At 37.6% G+C, this 22,714-nt stretch overlaps 1 protein-coding gene across 11 annotated transcripts in view; it reads right to left on the bottom strand.

The window, feature by feature from the left end:
- LOC129726538 (uncharacterized) overlaps nt 1-22,714 on the bottom strand; it is a 54,247-nt gene that overhangs the window by 17,240 nt on the left and 14,293 nt on the right. For all 11 annotated transcript variants that reach the window (XM_055683366.1, XM_055683360.1, XM_055683367.1 and 8 more), the window contains one exon: nt 1,260-1,468. In XM_055683366.1, coding sequence (XP_055539341.1) covers nt 1,260-1,468 — 209 coding nt within the window. The remainder of the gene's footprint in view (nt 1-1,259; nt 1,469-22,714) is intronic.

The following is a 22,714-nucleotide window of genomic DNA, read 5'->3' on the forward strand; positions in this document are numbered from 1 at the left end:
CATAGTCACTTTCTTTGATCCACAGCTTATCTGGTTTGTTTCAGTGAGGTCGCAAACAGAGCAGATTGTATAATTATCTTTTAACTTTCTTCGAAGATCATTCGTTTCTAACTTTTATGATAATCAGGGATGTTACGGATGTGATTTTTTAAATATCTGCAGATGCGGATGTCGGTTTTCTTGTTTCGCATTTACGTATCTCGCTTATTTTGCTTATCTTGCATGACAAATCGCATTCCAGTGCGAAATCTATCGAAGCGAGCAGCAAATACACTAAAGAAAATTTTTTTGCAAAATTTCAGAAAGCAATATTTTTTTCAACATACGCATGATGTCAATTTTCATGCAGATGTTTTGCATTTATGAATGCAGATGCAGATTTCCGTAACTTCCCTAATTATAATGCCTCTTTCAACAGCAGTTGGAGAGAGAATTTTGTCTTAATGCCAACCTGAGCAAAACTACGTTGGGGATGAAGTTGAGTGTTTCAATGCAATTTTGAAAACTGAATAGTAATTCAACCGTGTGGAGGAAAATTTAATGTTTATTTAATGTTTTATTTAATGTTTAGTCCAAGTTCAAATATTTATAGAGCGGCTCATTAACAAACTATCAAACTATATTCAGCAATTCAATCAATGTCGTTTTCTGTTTAAACAAATATTAATGTCACAGATATGATCACAGATTTTTTTTTCTGGTCACAGATTTTCACAGATTTTTATTTTCAAAACACAGATTTCGGAATGGCAACTCTGGTTATAACGAGTACGGAGCCGGAGGAGAACGACAATTTCGGTAGAGCTGCAATACTTTGCTATGTATATGTTTACAATACATTCCTGCTCAGCAACTCCTTTCAGTGGAAAAGTTTGTTGGAACTGAGCGGTCCTTATATACAGTTATTGCAATGTCATTCCAAAGAAACGTCACTAAGATAGAAAAAAAAATGACAGGGTACAGCAACGACCGTATCTACATTATGAACCCTTCTCACTTTTCAGATGAACATTTGATGACTGACTGCTGAGAAAAGTTTTTGAAGTTAAGACTTGGCATATGAAAGCTACGATAATGAGAGGTAGGTTTTCATATGCCAAGGTGATATGATTTTAGTGTCAGTTCGACTAGATTTTTGAACTTTGTTTTAAATGAATTCATTTTTAAATGCTACAGTTATTCATATGTATTAATGTTTAATAGTTAAATTTCCATGCATATTTTACTGGGATGCAAATAAAGCACTCATTGACACCTACCTCTACCGTGATACCCAGCACAGGGAACGCTTTCAGTGAAGGATTTTCTTTGGGAGTGTAACGAAAGAATTCTCGCTTTCCTTTATACCACTTGACAGAGTACAGGGCGGCACCTTCCATATCGTAATGGCAGATCAGATTAGCGTTATCACCGCGTCGGATTGCAGCCGGTACACTCACGCGTACGTCTTTCAGTGTGCTCACGAATTCTGAAAATGATATGAAAATGCAACGAGCATTATTGGATGGTTTGTGTTACATACAAAAAATACGTGTTGAACTGTTTTAGCCATAACTTTTGGATAGTAGTAACTGGGGCAATTTTCTGATGGTGATGATCATTCATCGTTCATACATGCCGTCTCAGTCTGGGATTTCATACTAAAACTTGAATTTTTTTGAATATTTTCCATCAGACGGACGGAAACGAAGTAACTATTTAGCACAACGTCAAAACTTGCCAGAATAATTGAAGCGGATGATTTATCGAAAAAAGGATGCTTGAACAGTGGGTAAAATCCATTTAGTTTTTGCACTACTTAGTCGTCTAGTGCGCCCAAGTCCTGCAAAGTTTTTAAACCATCAACTGCACAGCACCAGGGCATGCAATGGGTTCGATACACAGCCAATAAGTCGACGCTCGTTTGATGTAGCATAAACGAATATTCAGTGATGTGGCAAAGTTTTTTTCTGTCGTTTTTGTATTACAGAATATCTAGATGCAGTAATGCTAGGGTGGTCTACAGAAAAAGAAGCGAATGTTGAAGAAGTTTTTTGGAGATGCAAACGTATAACTGACCCAATTCGGATCATAACAAAAGGTTGGTTTGTACTGCATTAGAAATATTCAGAAGTTAAATTGAAATTGACAGTAACAGAACTCATTTCTTGAATAAAATCTCGTAAATCTTTATTGTGATACTTGCCAACTGTCAATTGTCAAAATTTTGATGTCTTTTCGGTTGAAGAAGTTTATTAAATTTTAAATGGTTTTACCATTTAAATGCAGACAGAAAGGGGTACTAACTGATGACTGGCGACGCATGGTTTGTAGTGAAAAAATCTATAAAAATTCTGCCAACCCTCGAACATTTCAGAGCAGAACCAAAAGAGTAGTGGATGCATTTCACGCACTGCTAGATAAAGTTTACTTTACCAGGACTGCTCTTCGATTAACTCCCTCTGCTTCCCTTTGGCAGTTTACTAGCAAGCTGGCCGAATACATGGCAGAACCTCCCTTGGAACGGTAGTTGAATGCTGCTAGACTATATAAAAAAAACAATTTTCCATTAAAAGTGGACAGATGGCTTTAAGCACTAAAAGAATATTTTGAAACACTGCTTGGTCATGCTTTAAACCTTCGGGTTATTAAGTAATAATCAATAACTGTTTGTTCAAATATGGGTATTATGTTTTCATTAGGCTTTAAAAAAATCATGGCAATTTTACGATAATGTATGGGTAAATTCTCTATTTTTCACGTGGAATGTGAATAGCCCCCATATTGCATCTCATATTTATTAACTCATTTACATCAGTTAATAAATATGAGAAGCAATATGGGGGCTTGGCTATTCACATTCCACGTGAAAAGTTTATGTTAGCGAATTAAAAGATTCATACAATTTTTTTTTTGGATAGAAGAGGAAAGGAGGCTTAAAATCTCCTAAAACTAGTCCACGTGGAATATGGCTTATCCAGTGATTAAAATTGGCTTGTTACGTGACGTCTTGGGTGGTCGTTAAGAAGAAAACATGTAATACACTGTTGAGATCAGAGCCTGACAAAGTCATTTTCAATTGACAATTTTCAGGTTATAGTGACGCTTTGACCCGTCGCTTTCGATTGAAAAGCTTTTTTATCATTCTCAAGCTCTTCGTGAGCCACATGAATACTGCTCAGGAGCTCTTGCTTTGAGTTCGACAACTGAAGGGCTAGAAACTGATACAAATGCGTTTCAATTGAAAGAAAAGATTATCACCTCACCATCACTCTCACATGACGATTCTCAATCGAAAATGACAATGAGCGCTAACGGAGACAGGGGGCTTCCATACAGTACTTCCTGCAAATATATGGACGAGGGAGACAAGAAAACCATGACGATATGAAACGGAGAACACCAAAACCAGTTTCACAATCCGAAGTGGTTATGCAGCGCCAGTGATCAATAGCGATAAAACTTTCCAAATTTCGATCGGAATTTGCGTGACGTATTTATTGGATGCCATTGCCGTTTTAACTGCGGCTTGCGGTATTAGAAAACTATCATCAAACGAAGCGATGCGGTGCTAGTTTCAATTGAGACGCTGAAGGAAATGAAAATGTTGAGCCCTGGCTGAGATTATTGGGACTCAACGTTGCCTTTGAGGAAAAAAACCTAAATTAATCCACCTAGCGGTCAGACCCAGCCTTTCTCATTCAATCTTTTATTTGTAAAAATAGATTTACATGAACGCTTCAATCCAATAAATGTATATTCACTCTTTAGGTTCTAAAATATTGATTTGGTAATCTTCACATGTAAAAATGCAGTCAAGTCTGTCTGTCTGATCCATGTAGGCCCGAAAACTACCGAACCGATGGGTTCGCGACAGAAGGCAGAATCACGAAAGGCAGAATCATGAAAAGCAGAATTATATGACCGTACACACAGAATATTTCAAAAGGCAGAATTTCGAAGGGCACGAAAGGCAGAATCACTGGTAGCAGAACCTGACTTACGATAGCCAAGTGCGTGATGGTAAATTGGTGCGAATGCTGGTCACGGTATCAAAGCTGCTACTCTACATTTATTATTTAATATTATTTGGTAACTAGACATTATAACTGGTCACACAGCGATGACCAGTTTTTAAGAGAGGTGCAGATAAAGCCTAATTATTAGATCCGAGACGCGCAAACTGGTTTGGCTCAGATCCTGAAGAGTCTCACGGCATCGCGGGGAGTAATTTTTCGATGGTAGGTATAACTTACACTAGTCTCAACGGCTTGTTGATTATGATTAACATAAAACAATTTATGCGGCGAAGACGCATAATCGAGGGCAAGGAACCGAGGCGACACAAAGCCGCCTTGGTTTCCGCGGTCCGAGCCGGCCGCCGACCCGCCGTCGGAAGCGGCGGCCTCTCGCATACAAACAACTGATCTACTGGTTTTCTAGGATTATTCAAAGGAAGGTTTTCTTTCCCTTAGTTGAGTCCGAACGAGCGGTAGCGAGTAAGGACAGCATACATTTGGACAATAGAGCGGCCAAAGGCCGCGAGTGTGTGTTGTTATGAAGAAAATAGACCAATTTTTGATTCTGAAATTCGTGCTCTTCGTGATTCTGCCATTCGTTATTCTGCCCTATGAAATATTCTGCCTTTCGTAATTCTGCTTTTCGTGATTCTGCCTTTCGTGATTCTGTCTTCGATTTTCTGCCTTTCGTAGGAGACCCGAACCGATCGACGTGAAAATTTGTATGTAGGGGTTTTTGGTGCCGATAAAGGTTCCTATGATAGTTTGAGACCCCTCCCTCTTCTGGAAGGGAGGGGTCCCATACAAATGAAACATAAATTTCTGCACAACTCAAGAACAAACCAAGCAAATGAAACCGAATTTGGCATGTGGATGTTTTAAGGGGTAACTAATATGTCCATAATAGTTGGATGAAACACAAATTTGTGCACATCTCGAGAATTAATCAACCAAATGGCACAAAATTTGGCAGGTAAATGTTTTTAGTGGTAACAAATATGTACATAATGGTTTGAAACCCGACTCCCTCTTCTATAAGGGAGGGATCCCATGAGAATGAAACACAAATTTCGCACAGCTCAAGAACCAATCAAGAAAATACAACCAAATTTGGTATGTGAATGTTTTTAGAGGTAACAAATATGTCCATAATGGTTTGACGCCCCTCCCTCTTCTGGAAGTACATGTTTCTTCACAAATTTCTGCACATCTCGCGAACTAATCAACTAAATGGAACCATATTGGCAGGTGAATGTTTTTAGTGGTAACAAATATGTTCCATAATCGACCTCAGACAACATTTTGGATTGTAAGATGGCAACTTCCGGTTTCTGGAAAACAGCCAAAAATGGCCGATTTCCACCCAATATAATAACATCCGGATCTAGAATAATACACAGGAGCTAAAATCGACCACAGATAGCATTTTAAATTCTAAGATGGCGACTTCCGGTTTCTGAAAACAGCAGAAAATGACCAAATACCACCCAATATGCGTTTTTCTTTAACCAGTATGACGTTCAAAATCCAGAAATTGTCTTCAAATACCATTATGAAATCCAAAATGGCGACTTTCGGTGTCGGAAAAACAGCGGCAAATGACCAAATACCACCCAATATGGGTATTTCCGGAACCGTAATGATGCACTGGAGCCACAAATCGACTTCAGACAACATTTTGAATTGTAAGATGGCAACTTCCGGTTTCTGGAGAACAGCCTGAAATGGACGATTCCCATTAAATATTAGTATTTCTGGAACCAGAAAGATCCACAGAAGCTAAAAATTGATCACAGACACAATCTTGAATTTTAAGATGGTGACTTCCGGTGTCTGGCAAACAGCCGGAAATGACCAAATACCATTCAATATGAATGTTTTCGGAACCAGAATTACGCCCAGATGACAGAAATTGATTTCACAGGCAATTTTAAAGTCCAAAATGACGACTTTCGGCTTCTGAAAAACAGTCCAAAGTGACCAAATATCACCCAATATGAGTTTTTCTTTACCCAGTATCCTAAATACCATTTTGAAATCCAAGATGGCGACTACCGGTTTGTGAAAAACAGCCTAAAATAAACAAATACTATCCAATACGAGTATCTCTGGAACCAGAATGATGCAAGGAGCTAACAATTGACCTCAGGCATCATTTTGAACTGCTAAATGGCAACTTATAGGAAACAGTCGGAAATGACCGAATAATACTCAATATGGATATTTCCGTAAACGTGATGATGCATAGAAACCAAACATTGACCCTGGACACTATTTTGAATTAGAAGACGACCACTTTTAGTTTCTGGAAAACAACCAAAAATACCTCCCAATATGAGTATTTCCGGTGTCAGATTGATGCCAGAAAGTCTGCTGATAATGACAGAATACCACCCAATATGAATATATTCAGAATTAAAGCGATGTACAGAAGCCAAAAGACGAGGATGTTGTCATTTCGATAAAACCAATCATTTCAAACGATCTGTTATTTGACTTTGATCATATTCTATGGCCGATTCGTCGTGCATTTGCAGACTTCAAACAAACCGCAAGGAATCAATGAACTTGGAACGTTCAAATAGTACGACACCACATTTAAATTATGTTGAGGCCACATATATCAATCAAAGCAGGTATAGTTTTAAATAGCCTGTGAATTTCTCTTCTTCCATAACTTTTGATTTTTATGTTTGAGAGGTGACTCGTTCGTATGACACTAGTTATGTTCAAATAAGTCATGTAATCTTTGAGATAAAAGACTTTTGTTGTTTTATTAACAATTTAATACATAATGGTTGCTTAAGTTCGATTATAATTAAATGAAATGGGAACGTGTAGGGCAGCCAAACTTTGAAACCACGTGTTCAATCATAATTCATCAGTTAACCCTTAACTAGCCCGCTCATCTGATAATAATAATCAAATCGGTTGTGTAGTTTCTGAGATAATGAAGTTTCGTGATTTTCACAAGTCGGCACATTACAAATGAAGTTACAGTTCGATTACAGTAAAATTCAATAGGGTCTTCTGAGGCAGCTAGACCATTCATTTGACACTAATTTTGTGGAAATCGGGTCAGCCATCTCTGAGAAAAGTGAGTGAGTCCAAGTAGTCTTCGGAATATGTTCCTTTGCATAGCTGGATTTCACATTTTTAAACATAACAGGCAAAGTAATAGTCCGATTGCAAAACAAATCAATAGAGTTCTTTGGGGCAACTAGACCTTCAATTTGACACTGATTTAATGAAAATCGGTACAGCCATCTCTGAGAAACATGAGTGAGATTAAACAGTCTTCAGAACACGTTTCTTTTCATAACTTTTGAACCACAAGCTCAATCTTTATGAAATTCAAAACTTAAGGGTTTTCTAGATAGCCTGTTCTTTTGAGACCAATTTTGTTCAAATCGGTTGGGTAGTTTCTGAGATATTGATGTTTCATGATTTTCACATTTTTAAACATAACCTCTAAACTAAAAATCCGATTACAATAAAATTCAATAGGGTCTTATGGGGCAACAGGACCTTTCATTTGCAATTAATTTCATGAAAATCGGTCCAGCCATCTCTGAGAAAAGTGAGTGAGAATAAAAATCTGCACATACACACACACACACATACAGAAAATGCTCAGCTCGTCGAGCTGAGTCGAGTGATATATGCCATTCGGCCCTTTGGAGCACTTTTATACTTTCGGTTTTGCAAGTGATTGCTATACCTTTCTAGGAGAAAGGCAAAACTGCAAAAAAATAATAAAAACCGTTGTATTAATATTTTCGTATCTAGAGAGCTAATCTAGGAACAAAATAAACAAACTTTACGTATTGCAGCTTGTTGTTTCGTATCTGCTTGAGCCGATTGTTTGTATGCAATAAAAATCGCTCTAAATCCACTTTTCAATTCATATTTTAGCATGAGAAACACTTTAAATGGCAGTATATGCACGAATAGTAACAATTTAGACATACCTGAACACAACCAGTGAAGATTATGACAAATCTCAAACTCTACGAGCATTTTTTATCACAAATTCAAAAAAAGAGGTAGAGTGATCAAAGTCACCCCGCTGATCTAAGTGACCCCAGTTTACGGTAATAAGAACCCCCACCCTGTAACTTCTACGAATTGTGAAACTGATATTGGCGGAGGAAAAATCTCCTTGGTAGGATTTCTAAATCAAAAAAATCACAGGAGGGTTGTGTGCAAAGCCACGACCGTAAGTTTGAAGTAGAATACTTTTACACAGCTCTACTTACGAATGTACATTCACCTACGGCCGGGCGAATCGGTTCGCGCCGTTTTTCGCGTTTAGCCTGGCAGAGGCCTAAGGGAATTATTCCACAATAATATTCCGCATCTCTGTAATATTACCGACAATAATATTCTTCTGAACAAAATGATCCAACTTTTCCATTAGAGGAAGTGCCGGCTGATGTACGGCAAAAATCTCGCCCGATCGCTCGTGTTGGCTTTCAGCCTGGCAGAGGCCTGTGACGTGGTAGACGTGGTGACGAGGCAGCCACAGGCGCAACCCGCTGCTATCCTCTGTTACTGCTGAGTGCTGATATCTGCTGCTACTGCTGTCAACGTTGTGGACGGTCCATCCAGCTCTCCTTCCGACTAATGAATGTAGCTAGTTTTCCCAGAAACACTCTTTTATATTCGAAGGGTGCTACGAAATAGGTCACGCCTTTCTGTTCAGTTTTACCATTTTGTAATGTTCTTCAGACGAATTATTCCACAACTCGCATTTGATTTTTGTATCCAGCGAATAAACAACGATGGTGCTCTCACACACGCAACGATTTTACCCCTAACCGTATTGCGGCTTGTAACATCAAGCGATTACGTTTGCTCGCTGTTGCGTGTTGCATCATGTTGCAACTTGGCAGCTGGGAGACGACGAAATTCTGTTCATGCTGATTGATTGAATCGACTTCATATTAGCTCTGCATAGTCTAACTAACTGCTTTTGTGAATGCGTTCTAACAGGGCAGTTTGTTATTCAAAATCGGTTATGCTGATCACAGCCTTTGCACTGCCCCAACAGTGGGGGGTTAACTCAATAAAGTAAAAATTAGACAACTAGAATTTGAAAATTATTAACCTTCAATAACTAGTTTATTTGCCTTGAAAAAGGCATTTTGCGGTTGAAAATCGGTTGCAAAAGCTAGTGCTGCTGCTATGGAAGGACGATTGCTGTTGTCGCTGTCTAGAACTATTATGAGCGGCTTCGGCTGAAACAGGCTTTTATATAGGCCAAATAGCATGTTTTCAATTGCAAGGTATATGATTCTGTCGACCGTGCTTGGGAAGCAATCTTGTAACGACCAATCAGAGGTCGAATTTTTCGTTTTGACAAGGCTTGGCTATTTTCAATAGTACAATAGTGTGAATAATAAAATTACAATTATCTTCTTTTGGGAAGAATCTTAGAAGATTTTCCAATCTATTGCCACAAGAACGAAGGAAATCCATCGAATACTAACCGATTTATTAGCATTTGAAATTGGACATATTTTTCACTTTTTTCGGTTTTAGATTTTCATTTCACATCCCTATGTAGCCGAACTTCCTGAGAGAAGTATTCTACTTAAAAAAAGGAAGTGTTTTTAGTTTGTCCTTCTGATCATGCTTGACAATTTACCATGGAAAATGACGAGAATCAGAAGGCTGTTTGAATGCGTGCTGGTGCGGGATTGGGTCAAACTTTCAGGGTGAAACGAAAATGCTACGGTTAACTGATAAAGTACCACTTTTGAATCAAAACTTCTTGCACATGATCAGTTAATTTTCACACCGTCTTGGATTTTGTATCTCCATTGATTAAAAAGCAACATTTTGTACATGAAGGTTCCTCCATCATTCGACGATTTTCATCGAAAGACTATACAATTGCGCGTGCCATAATCCGTATTGTTGCTGGGAAAGAAGGAAACCTTTGACTTTGAGTTTAATTAGAATATTTATGTCAAGTCGCATTTTTCGAAAAATCAGATCAATTTTCAATTATTAACATCGATTATAGGTTAAATTTACTGGATTACTTGGCGCTACAATTACATTATCAAGTTCGATTAAGAAATTAAATAATAATTAAATGAAGCATGAATTTTAATTTGGTTTTAGTATTTTTTAACGATTCAAGAAACTTTTACTAAAGTAAAATTATATCATATTCACGTGTACTGATAACTACGTGGACTACTCTCATCAAGTAGAATCGAAACATTTTAGGTGAAGTGACTCATTGAAATCCATTTGCTGCAGTTTGCTCATACCAAATTTCAGTATGAACAAAGAAAAAATACATGCAAATATTCGCTCGGTCGTGACCTCATCAGCAAAGAACGACAATAGACGAATCAAATATTTGCCTAATTTTTTGATAAGCAAATACGATGGCAAATATTTTTCAACAAATAATTTAGCCAAATACTTTGATATTACACGGGCAAACAAATATTGACCGTCATTATAGGCAAATATTCGCTTCGTGTAATGTCCGCTTAAGGTAACAAAAGAAAGTTTTTAGATAGAGAAAGCCTTTAAACACCCCAATATCACCTATTGGGATTATAGCTTTGTTTTTCTTTTGCCATTTATTTACTTGTTTGTTTGTCGACTGTAGCGGTTAATTTTGTAGATTTGAGCCGTTGATAGCAAAAGTGGTACATGTGCCATTTTTACACTTTTTGAGTTTTTTGCATAAATTGATGCAGAACGCAATAATGTACTAGAATATCAAAAAAAAAACGAGATCTGATAACCTAAACCAAAGTTATAGCCAACACAATTTTTGGTAATTAACATAATCACCATTTCGTTGAGAGCAAAAATGGTACATGTCCAGTCTGTGCATGTTAGATGAATTGTAAGTCGAAGATCTTAGGATATAAAACAAACATGTCTTCGGCAAAGTTGGTCAAGTGATTGAGTACTTTCAGATGAAGATCTGTCTGTTTTGGAATTTTCTCACTACGTGGCGCTATTTTGTACCAGAATGTATTTTACCTATTTCAGTATCAACTCGTATGCTGTTACCAAATACATATACACTACCGCCACGAAGAGGCAGATTTCTTTAACAAACAGATCATCATTCCATAGTATTCAATCACTTAGACAACTCTGCAGAAGACATGAATGTTCTATGTCCTAAGATTAGAGAGCTATAATGCATCACTGGACATGTACCACTTTTGCTCACAACGTTTTTTGGTTGTCATTATTTTTCCTATAGAACAAAAGTGGTACATGTTTTTCCATTGAAGTATGGGTAAGTTTCTCAACCAGAACTCGTTATGTTTTCATGTACTGTCTTTTGAAACCTTTCCAGCAATGATTTAGTGCAACTATGTTGGAAAAAATTGTTGAAAATAATTTACAATTTGAGTGTTTATCGCGTCTCCTGAAAAATTCACTGAAAAAATAATAATTCACACATGTACCACTTTTGCTCTCAACGGCTCATTTATCGGTTTAATCAGTTCGTGTATAGAAGCAAAAACGATTTTTTGTTTCTTAATCCGACAGTTTCGGTGACTTTATTACACCTTTTTCAAGGAGTCTAAAAATATACAATACGTGTAGTTTTCCTTTTTCCGTCACTGTTTTGAGTTTTTTTTTGTGTGTTTGTACTTACAGAAAAGATTATCGTTTTATTGTTGAGTGTGTTGGTGTTCAACATAGGTTGTCTGGTGTGTATTGCAAATGGCGTCTTAATTCGGCTATGTGTAAAAATAGATTTCCTTAAATTCAAATTCGACTGTTTTTTAACAAACTGTACTCACTGCATATGTCTTTATTTTTGAGTGCACTATACTGTATAACAGTTATCACTTTTTTCTAGCACTGCTTTTTCTAGCACTATATAATTTCGAGCGGTATTAATCAGAGCAATAGAGATAAGTGACTTTTCACCTACGCACACTAGTAAACGTGTAAACCCGTGTGAAGTTGCTTTTGTTTCTTCCAAACTGAAAATCATCGCATCTCGTTGCTTCGACTTTTATCACTTTTTAGCATTTTTGGTCGATTATGTTCAGCAGCTTCTTCCGGTTTCTGATCAAGAATAAAAAAATATTCAGATACAAGTTTAAAACATATAACTCAACATATAACTATTAACTGAATATTTGTCCAGCTGCTCAAAACATAGCATTGCAAGCAAAACAGCTCTTTGTAAATATTTTCCTCAACTGATTGCACGAACACATTCGTACGTTAAAAGGTCTATAGGTTTTGTCTAAGACAAGACGTGACAGCTGGTCACCGTTACATTCAACCAATTTGAACCGGCTGCTCATTGGCTGAATCCGATAACGCAATCGTCACGTAGAAAATACAACGAGGTTACTTTTCACTGTAAAGCAGTGATGCTGGAGAGTAATAATTTAGCTATTATAATTGTTCATAAATAATGATGCAAAAGTATGCAAGGTACATGATATTACCGAGTAATGTATTTCACTGTTATAACTTTAAAAATGCATTGATTAATCGTTTTTTACTATTTCGGTTGAAGTCCAAGAAACTTAGGAAGAAAAAACTTGGGTACCAAGAAACTTAGGAAGAAAAAATTTGATAGTAGAAGCATGGGCGCAACTACGGGGGGGCTAGGGAGGGCTTCTGCCCCCTCTAGAAAGTGTTTAGCCCCCCCTAGAATTTTCCAGAGAATGATTGTATTCAATATAAATACATTCTATACTACTTATCAGAGCATCAAAATCAACACAAATTGAGATGTCGTCATTCATTGGCTAAGGACTAGTTATGATCCAGGATCGTTTCTCAAGCCTTGCTCTCTTACTCATCTTACCAGTCAGACAAGAGCTGTAGTAACTCGTGCCGTATCAAGAAGTTGTCGCCATTTTACTCGGTTTTAGGCTGTGTTTCACCAGTTCCTGCGCCCCTTACTTTCTGTTGCCGGTATGGTTTGCTGAAGAGAAGTGATTTCACAGGGTTGTCGTCCGGCATCCCTACGACGTGACCGGCCCACCGCAACCTATTGTCTTTCGCCAGGTGCGCAATGGGGTTCTCTCCAAGCAGCGCTTGTAGCTAATGGTTCATGCGCTGTCGCCGTTATCCGTCGTCCGTTTGTACTCAACCGTAGATAATCCACAGCACCTTCCGTTCGAAAACACCAAGAGGACTTCCGTAGAGGACTACCGGTTATATCAGAGTTTTGTAGCTTTTGTATTGAAGTAGTCATGTCCGATCAGCACTGTGATTGGTGCGTACGTATGTAATGTCTGTGAAGAACGGGCCGTCGATGAGAACGTGGTCAATTGTTTTGCTGTACGTTGGTCGAGGAAAGAAGGGACTTTGGACTGCCAGCCCGCTTGCCGTTGTCGTTCGTCACGGTGTACAGGCTATGCGGGCCGATCACCGACTAATATAAGTCTTCCCTTCTGTTCATGTCCCTAATGACAATCTTGGTGTTTCTACGCGAGCAGCTATCGTAAAGTTTCTCCAGCTGTGCGTAGAACGTTTCTTTTTCTGCATCAGGTCTTCCTTCGTGAGGGCAGTGCACATTGGGAATAGTGTAGTTGTAGAACCAGCCTTTTATTCTCAACAAACACAACCTGTCGCTGATTGCCTGCCACTTCATCACACGACTCTGCATCCTGCACAGCACTATAAAACCGCTACCAAGCTCATTGGTTGTGCCACCGCTTCGGTGGTTCTGTGCCTTGCGGTCACAAATCCACCGTACCTTCTCTCCTTTCAGGCAAAGCTCCTGGAGCGCAACGATGTCGAAGTGGCGGGATTCTAGCTGATCCAGCGGAATCCAGTCGACATCCGGCGCGTTGAGCGATCTACTGTTACATGTACCGAGCTTCTAATCGTCGTCCTTATTTCGTCGGCTGGGTCATTGCCTATTGTTCCGGTTCGTTTTGAATTCTTGATTCTTCGTAGTATGTTTATTTTAGAATGCTGCCTTACTAGGGCTGCGATGCCTAGTCTCGCGACGGGGCTGCCGCCATAGGTGTAGCTGGCGAGACACCGCATTTCATAGTTCAGCCGTTCGGTCCGGATCAGTCGCTGTTTGAGCAGCCCCTAGCCTGTGGGGTTCAGACAAGCTGCTCTCTAAGGAGAACAACTACCCCTTTTGGTTGCTCGTATCACAGTCGGTAACACGTGGAGGTAGGAATAGTGCATTATGCCTTGAACCACACTGGGGTCTATTTTATTCCAGCTAGTACGGGTGTGCTGTTAAAAAGCACTGCCCAGCCATTTACCAAACCTGGCTCTCCTCAATATCAAATCAGTGTTGCTGAAAGAGGTTGGCGTTGACGCTGTGTTCAAGATATTCAGTACATCTTCGGAGATTCTATCCCGAAGTGATTTTTTCTGCTGTTACGACACTATTTTAAGCGTTATTGAATAAGCATATTAAAACTTTTTTTTCGTTTTTTTTTAAATTTCATACATGAAAACTAGCCCCCACTAGAATTTTCCTTAATTGCGCTCATGAGTAGAAGTATGCTTTATTGAACATAAAATAATAAATAAAAATTGAGTATTATTCGCCTACATATTGCAATTTTAATTTGTTTTATTTTCATTGACCTGCAGAAGTTGTTAAAAATAATCATTCTGGCATCAACGGTATGGAACGTTCGAAAAAATTTCGACGGGGATGACGGCCGTTACGAAAAGAAAAATAAGAAGCCAGCTGTCGCGTCTTGTCTTAGGGTTTTGTGTCTTTTCCAGTAGTCTACTATTTCTTGACAGTTTGTTGTGAGTGTGTTGGAGAGCTCACTGTTATAACTTTAAAAATGCATTGATTAATCGTTTTTTACTATTTCGGTTGAAGTCCAAGAAACTTACGAAGAAAAAACTCGGGTACCAAGAAACTTAGGAAGAAAAAATTTGATAGTAGAAGTATGCTTTATTGAACATAAAATAATAAATAAAAATTGAGTATTATTTGCCTATATATTGCAATTTTAATTTGTTTTATTTTCATTGACCTACAGAAGTTGTTAAAAATAATCATTCTGGCATCAACGGTATGGAACGTTCGAAAAAATTTCGACGGGGATGACGGCCGTTACGAAAAGAAAAATAAGAAGCCAGCTGTCGCGTCTTGTCTTAGGGTTTGTGTCTTTTCCAGTAGTCTACTATTTCTTGACAGTTTGTTGTGAGTGTGTTGGAGAGCTCACTGTTATAACTTTAAAAATGCATTGATTAATCGTTTTTTACTATTTCGGTTGAAGTCCAAGAAACTTACGAAGAAAAAACTCGGGTACCAAGAAACTTAGGAAGAAAAAATTTGATAGTAGAAGTATGCTTTATTGAACATAAAATAATAAATAAAAATTGAGTATTATTTGCCTATATATTGCAATTTTAATTTGTTTTATTTTCATTGACCTACAGAAGTTGTTAAAAATAATCATTCTGGCATCAACGGTATGGAACGTTCGAAAAAATTTCGACGGGGATGACGGCCGTTACGAAAAGAAAAATAAGAAGCCAGCTGTCGCGTTTTGTCTTAGGGTTTTGTGTCTTTTCCAGTAGTCTACTATTTCTTGACAGTTTGTTGTGAGTGTGTTGGAGAGCTACGCTAAAACTTTAGGTTGTGGTTGCATATTGGTTGTCGTGTTTATCGGTTTTGTTGTGATTGATATTTCTTATTGTGTGTATAATACCAGCATATACAGTGTTGAGTCCCTCAGTGTCTGTGCGTTTGTTGATACTATTTTCTGTGTTAGCAATATGGCATACTTCTATAAACGGTAGAGCGTGTGGTTTATCGTGTCTGTCTATAATTTTCGTTTGGTGAAAATCGAATCTGTGTTTTTGTGTGATGCTGTGGTACATTAGTGCTGTTTTTTTTCTTTTAGTGAACTAATTTTGTTGTGTTGCGTTGTAGCCTTGCTGTAGTAGTTTGTCTCAAGTGTTGTAGTACTTTCGGTGTCCGCTGATTATTGTTTTAAGCATGTTTGTTGTCATTCCGACGTAGCAGGCGTCGCAATTTTTGCATGGTATCTTGTATATGACGTTGTTTTGGTGCTCCTGGGGGACGGGGTCTTTAACTTTTGTGAGTAATTGTCCAACTGTTTTTATGTTGCGGTGTGCTAGTCGTATGTTTTTGTATTCGTTTTTCAGGTGTTTGTCGATTCGGTACGACAGGTATGGAATGTATGGTATTGAACGGTCAGTATATTTCAGGTTTTCATCGGATGATTCTTGTGGTGTAACAACGTTTTCTTGCCTGCGGTTTATGAGTCTGTTCCTGAGCGATTTTGGGTAAGTGTTGAGACTCAATTGTTGATGGATGATACGGGCTTTGTCGGCGTCTTGTAAATGAGTGGATAGTTTGTCGACTCGTCGAATGAAATTCTTGGCCATGTTTATTTTTTGATGGAGCGGGTGGAACGAGTTATAATCCAAGAACCTGCCACTGGCTATAGGTTTCATATACCATTCTGTTTGAATTTTTTGGTTTTCCTGTCTTATCAGTGTCATGTCCAGGAACGGTAGTCGTTTGTTGTTTTCCATTTCATATGTAAATTGAATATGTTCATTATAGCTGTTGAATGTTTTTAGTACATGGCCTATTTGATTTTCAGGGATTGCTAGTTGAAGATCGTCTACATATTTTTTGATGAACGGAGGTTTGAAGTTTAATGACTGTGTTACTGTGTCTAGTAGCGTTCCCATAACTAAGTCTGCTATTATGGGCGAGAGAGGATTCCCCATTGCAGCTCCAAATACTTGTTGGAAATGTTGTTCGTTGTACTTGAAGTAACTTGATTCGATACAAAATTCAGCTATTTCGATGAACAAATCTAGGTTTATGTTTGTATTAACTTTGATCTTCTCCCATTGTTTTATTATGTTGTGTGTGACTAGGGCTTTAGGAATTGATGTGAACAGCGATATGACGTCTAGAGAAATTAGAATATAGTCTGGTGGCAGTGTAATCGAGCAGATAAAGTTGCAGAACGTGAACGAATCTTTTATGTTGTATTGGCTATCAATGGAATTTTGTATGATTTTTCCGATGCATTTCAATAGGTTGTAAGCGGGAGCGGCCATTTATTTAGATTAAAAAAAAATCCGGAGATAATAAAATAAACCACTTTTTTTTTCAAACTAATATTTTATCTCTAATCCCGCAGCAAACTTCACTTTTGCCAAAGCCAAGTAAACATCATTCAGAACTTAACATGAACTTTAAAGTGAAAATGAAGTACGACATAGACTTCTCCTGAACTTTCGTGCTGATTACGGATAAAATGCTTAGGGCATCTTCAGCGGTGGTCCAAATCGTTGTTTTGTTCTTTTTTTGGAACAAACTCAAATTCACTGCTGCACCGGTGGTGTAAATTTTGTTTTATACCAGATCTAAATTGAAAAAAATTGAAACTGGTATACGTTTTGTCTATTTTTGTCACATTTTGGAACAAGTAATAGATCGTTCTAAAACCCTTTATACGCTACCAATAGGTAGGTAAAATATTTTAATTGAATACCTCATTTTTAGCTATACCTTTAGCTATATCTTTAGCTATATTTTTAGCTATATTCCTAGCTATAGCCATATTTTTAGCTATAGCTTATTACGAAATTTAAAACCATTTTTGTAAAAATGCTATATCTCGAGATTGGCTCATATTACCACGAGGTGATAAGTGTTTCTTATGTAAAATTTTCCGAGAAACACGATGAAACTTTCAAATTTAAAATTAACTCAGCTACATTTGCCGAAAAATGCAAATTTAGTTCTAAAATAGAAAAATAATCCATCTGGCAACACTCCCGGTCAAAAATAATATTTTTTCTGGATTCCTTGGTTTATTTTCTTCAAAATTCACTCATCACATTTTTTCGACTATAAACTATAAAATAAATTAGTTACGAAAATTACAACTATTTTCGTAAAAATGTTATATCTCGAGATTGGCTCATACTACCTCGGGACGATAGTTGTTTCTTACGTGAAATTTTCCAAGGAACACGATGAAATTATCAAATTTAAAATAAAAATGGCTGCATTTGCCGAAATATGTAAATTTAGTTTTCAAATACAAAAATAATATCTGGCAACACTTCCAGTCAAAAATTATATTTTTTTGGATTCCTTGGTTTATTTTCTTCAAAAATCATTTATCAGTATTTTGCGGACGTCCTACATATATGAATTGTAAGAAAAAGAAAAACAGAATTTTAAACAAAAATTGCCTGACTTTGTCACAAAGAGGGGGGTATTCCAATCGACACCAAAATTGGGATTTTTTCATAGCGAACCTAGATGAATAATTCCCCCAGCTTTTAACCAAATCCGTGATGGTCGTGTTCAAGTTTATTCTTTTCCGTGGTCACTTCGTATGGAAGGACCCATATAGAAGCCGATCTTAAAATTTTATTTTCTCGACTACGTATCTATATAAGTCGTTTGAGCTGCAAAATTTGACGTAACACCGACTGGAAACCATGGGTAATATATTAAAACCATTACAATTTGGTTTGGCATTTGAAGATACTAAAAACAATCTCTTGAACCACTGTAAGCGCATTTTTAGCAACTCGTTATCTCGATGGACCCTCTTTGCGGCTTTTCATCAAACATTTCAGCATTTTGAGCCAGAATCGCAATGCACTAGATAAACATCACTATAGGCAATGCGGTGCTTCAGCATAATTTGTACAAATGCAGTATGCGTTTTCCTTGATTTTAGCAGCTGCATCTGCTATTACCCGAGTACGATTTTGGGGCGCATAATCTGCTCAAAAGCACCAGTACTGGGAAATAAAATAGCTTATTCGTTTGCCGCTGTCAGGCGAGCAGGTCAAACAGTACCCACAAAGTGCATTTCAGGTATCTTTGCAGCTCTAATTAAATTTAATTTGACTCGATGCAGCATCCATTTGTGCTTTTATATTTTCTTACATTCATTTATTTTTGATCCTCTTCCTTGCCACCTATTTACTCCGGGCGTAACGCTGCGGAATCCACTTGACTGGTGCGAATGAGGGCTCTTTTGATTGCGTCGCCGTTTGCGGAAGTCCATTCTGCGTTCACACAAACATGCGCATTAGGGTGTGATAAATTTTGTAAACTAGAAAAGCACCGAGCTTGCCGCAATAGAAATACTCACATTATCTTCATACTAAACTCTAGCGTTCCATTTAAAGCTTTTACAAGATTGACGGCACTGTCATTATATGAAGACCATTCACATTTAGTTCTTTCCCAACAAAATTTTCTACTCGATTATTACCACTGCGATTAGTAATTCAACTAATCCGTATTGGATTTTGCAGATAGTACTGAAAACAGCATCAATCAAGGAAAATTCCCACTGACGTGGACACAATAGCTGTTCACCTTTGGGACTACAAATGACATCGAAATTTGACCCACCCTGATGTTCACACCGGAGTGCACACTGTAATACCTTCCGCGGTATCAGCGAGTTGGTATGGCAAAAGTCGTACATTTTCCATTTACGAAAGCAATAAATTGCGCACAGAGTGCCGCCATAGCTGTGGGGAAATTATGCCAAGATACGCTCTTTTAAATGAATTTACATTGTAAGGATACGCTTTCCATTCTGTGGCATTGTGGCTTTAGAATTTCACCCTAATGACCGGCTGAGCATGAATGCGCTAAATTGAATATACGTAACAATGAATGGAGGTCAGCGTGGCGCAGGTTCTGAGATCGAATAGATTATATTTTTTTCGCGCAAAGTTGTGTTATTGTTTCATTTCCGGGAGATTTATGTTGACTTTCTTTTGTGAACTGAAAATCCGGAATAATTTTCAAAGCTTCACAATTGTTTTGCGTGAACAACTGTGATTCCACTGTAAGTCAATAATTGGCAAAGACTCTGTCTCTGGTAAAAATGATTATAGTTACCAATTGCTTTTCATCCATCGCGAAAAGTAAACAATTCAATAAAACTAAATTGCAACACGAAAACAATCCAAGCATAAAGATACACTTTCTGTGATATAACGAAAAAAAAAAAAAAATTGATGAAATTTGCCAAAACCACCCGAAAGTAAGCGGTAGGAAACCATTGCACGAGCAAAGTATGATTTAGAGTTCGCTGCCGAAAGAGCTGTCCTTCAAGAGAAGATGACGAAATTAAGACTATTGTACCCGTTGGGTGATTGCTTTCAATTAAATCACAACTGCGTGGGTTTGATGCGGTTTGTGGCTAGGATATAGAGTATTGATTTTTGTAGCCTACGGCACCCAAAATTTATTAGGAATCGTACCACAGCAGTAAGCGTGTGTCTATAGAATTATCGAACGAGGAAAACACTTTAATCCATAAGAATGATTTTATATTGTTTTTGGTCAATTTGATTAGGTTTCATTGTTTTAGAAGAATTTTGGATGTCTCTCAAGTAAGCTGCAAAACAATATCAAAATTGGACCAACTCATCAACCTTCTTTATTTTCAAGTTACTTCATGCTTATCTGTCATCATAGCTTGAATGCTATTACCAACTTTTCGAACGGGTATGGCAAAAAGGTAATCTAGTATAACGTGAGTCTAGTAATCAGCGACTTATCCGAAACTAGAAAGCAGTTTCGTCTATCATTATGATGAATCCCAATTCTGAGCGCAGAACTCCCGGCTATTTCAATAAACTGGTGAAAATGGTAAAGATTGGCGATTGCATTATAGTTCAAGACAGTATACATAGGGTAGGGAACCTATTTCAAGCAGCCGTGTATTGAGACGAAATACTGTAAATGTGTGTAAAGTGAAATATAATGAAGTTGATTTAGCAAACTTTAAAAATAATCAATTGGAGTTCGCAATCGAGGAATACTATCTTATTCCCATTAAACCTATTTTAAGCAGTCTACAGGTCATTTGCAGGGGATTTTCTTCAGCACCTAAGTGGCGCCTTAATGGCGAAAATTTAGGTTATCTTTTTTCGATTGATGCTTCTTCAAAGGTTTTTCGGTGAATCAACTCATCGGTTTTTGCCTTTCTCGTAGAAAGGTATAGCAATCACCTGCAAAACTGAAGATATAAAAGTGCTCTGTCATATATCACTCGACTCAGTTCGACGAGCTGAGCATTTTCTGTATTTGTGTGTGTATGTGCAAATTTTTATTTTCACTCTTCTTTCTCAGAGATGACTGGACCGATTTTCATTAAATAATTGCAAATGAAAGGTCTAGTTGCCCAAAAGGCCTTATTAAATTCCATTGTAATCGGATTTTTAGTTTAGAGGTTATGCATCAAAATGTAAAAATCACGAAACATTCCAATCTCAGAAACAACACTACCGATTTGATAATTGGTTTTAAACGAACGGGCTACCTAAAAACCTAAATTAATCCACCTAGCGGTCAGACCCAGCCTTTCTCATTCAATTTTTTATTTGTAAAAATAGATTTACATGAACGCTTCAATCCAATAAATGTATATTCACTCTTTAGGTTCTAAAATATTGATGTTGCAATCTTCACATATAAAAATGCAGTCAAGTCTGTCTGTCTGTCTGATCCATATAGGCCCAAAAACTACCGAACCGATCGACGTGAAAATTTGTATGTAGGGGTTTTTGGTGCCGATAAAGGTTCCTATGATAGTTTGAGACCCCTCCCTCTTCTGGAAGGGAGGGGTCCCATACAAATGAAACATAAATTTCTGCACAACTCAAGAACAAACCAAGCAAATGAAACCGAATTTGGCATGTGGATGTTTTAAGGGGTAACTAATATGTCCATAATAGTTGGATGAAACACAAATTTGTGCACATCTCGAGAATTAATCAACCAAATGGAACAAAATTTGGCAGGTAAATGTTTTTAGTGGTAACAAATATGTACATAATGTTTTGAAACCCGACTCCCTTTCTATAAGAGAGGGATCCCATGAGAATGAAACACAAATTTCGCACAGCTCATGAACCAATCAAGAAAATACAACCAAATTTGGTATGTGAATGTTTTTAGATGTAACAAATATGCCCATAATGGTTTGACGCCCCTCCCTCTTCTGGAAGTTTATGTTTCTTCACAAATTTCTGCACATCTCGCGAACTAATCAACTAAATGGAACCATATTGGCAGGTGAATGTTTTTAGTGGTAACAAATATGTTCCATAATCGACCTCAGACAACATTTTGGATTGTAAGATGGCAACTTCCGGTTTTTGGAAAACAGCCTGAAATGGACGACTCCCATTGAATATTAGTATTTCTGGAACCAGAAAGATCCACAGAAGCTAAAAATTGATCACAGACACAATCTTGAATTTTAAGATGGTGACTTCCGGTGTCTGGCAAACAGCCGGAAATGACCAAATACCATTCAATATGAATGTTTTCGGAACCAGAATTACGCCCAGATGACAGAAATTGATTTCACAGGCAATTTTAAAGTCCAATATGACGACTTTCGGCTTCTGAAAAACAGTCTAAAGTGACCAAATATCACCCAATATGAGTTTTTCTTTAACCAGTATCCTAAATACCATTTTGAAATCCAAGATGGCGACTACCGGTTTGTGAAAAACAGCCTAAAATAAACAAATACTATCCAATACGAGTATCTCTGGAACCAGAATGATGCAAGGAGCTAACAATTGACCTCAGGCATCATTTTGAATAGCTAAATGGCAACTCATAGGCAACTGTCGTAAATGACCGAATGATACTCAATATGGATATTTCCGAAAACGTGATGATGCATAGAAACCAAACATTGACCCTGGACACT

The sequence above is a fragment of the Wyeomyia smithii genome, chromosome 3 (assembly GCF_029784165.1).
Source record: "Wyeomyia smithii strain HCP4-BCI-WySm-NY-G18 chromosome 3, ASM2978416v1, whole genome shotgun sequence".
NCBI classification, from domain to species: domain Eukaryota; kingdom Metazoa; phylum Arthropoda; class Insecta; order Diptera; family Culicidae; genus Wyeomyia; species Wyeomyia smithii.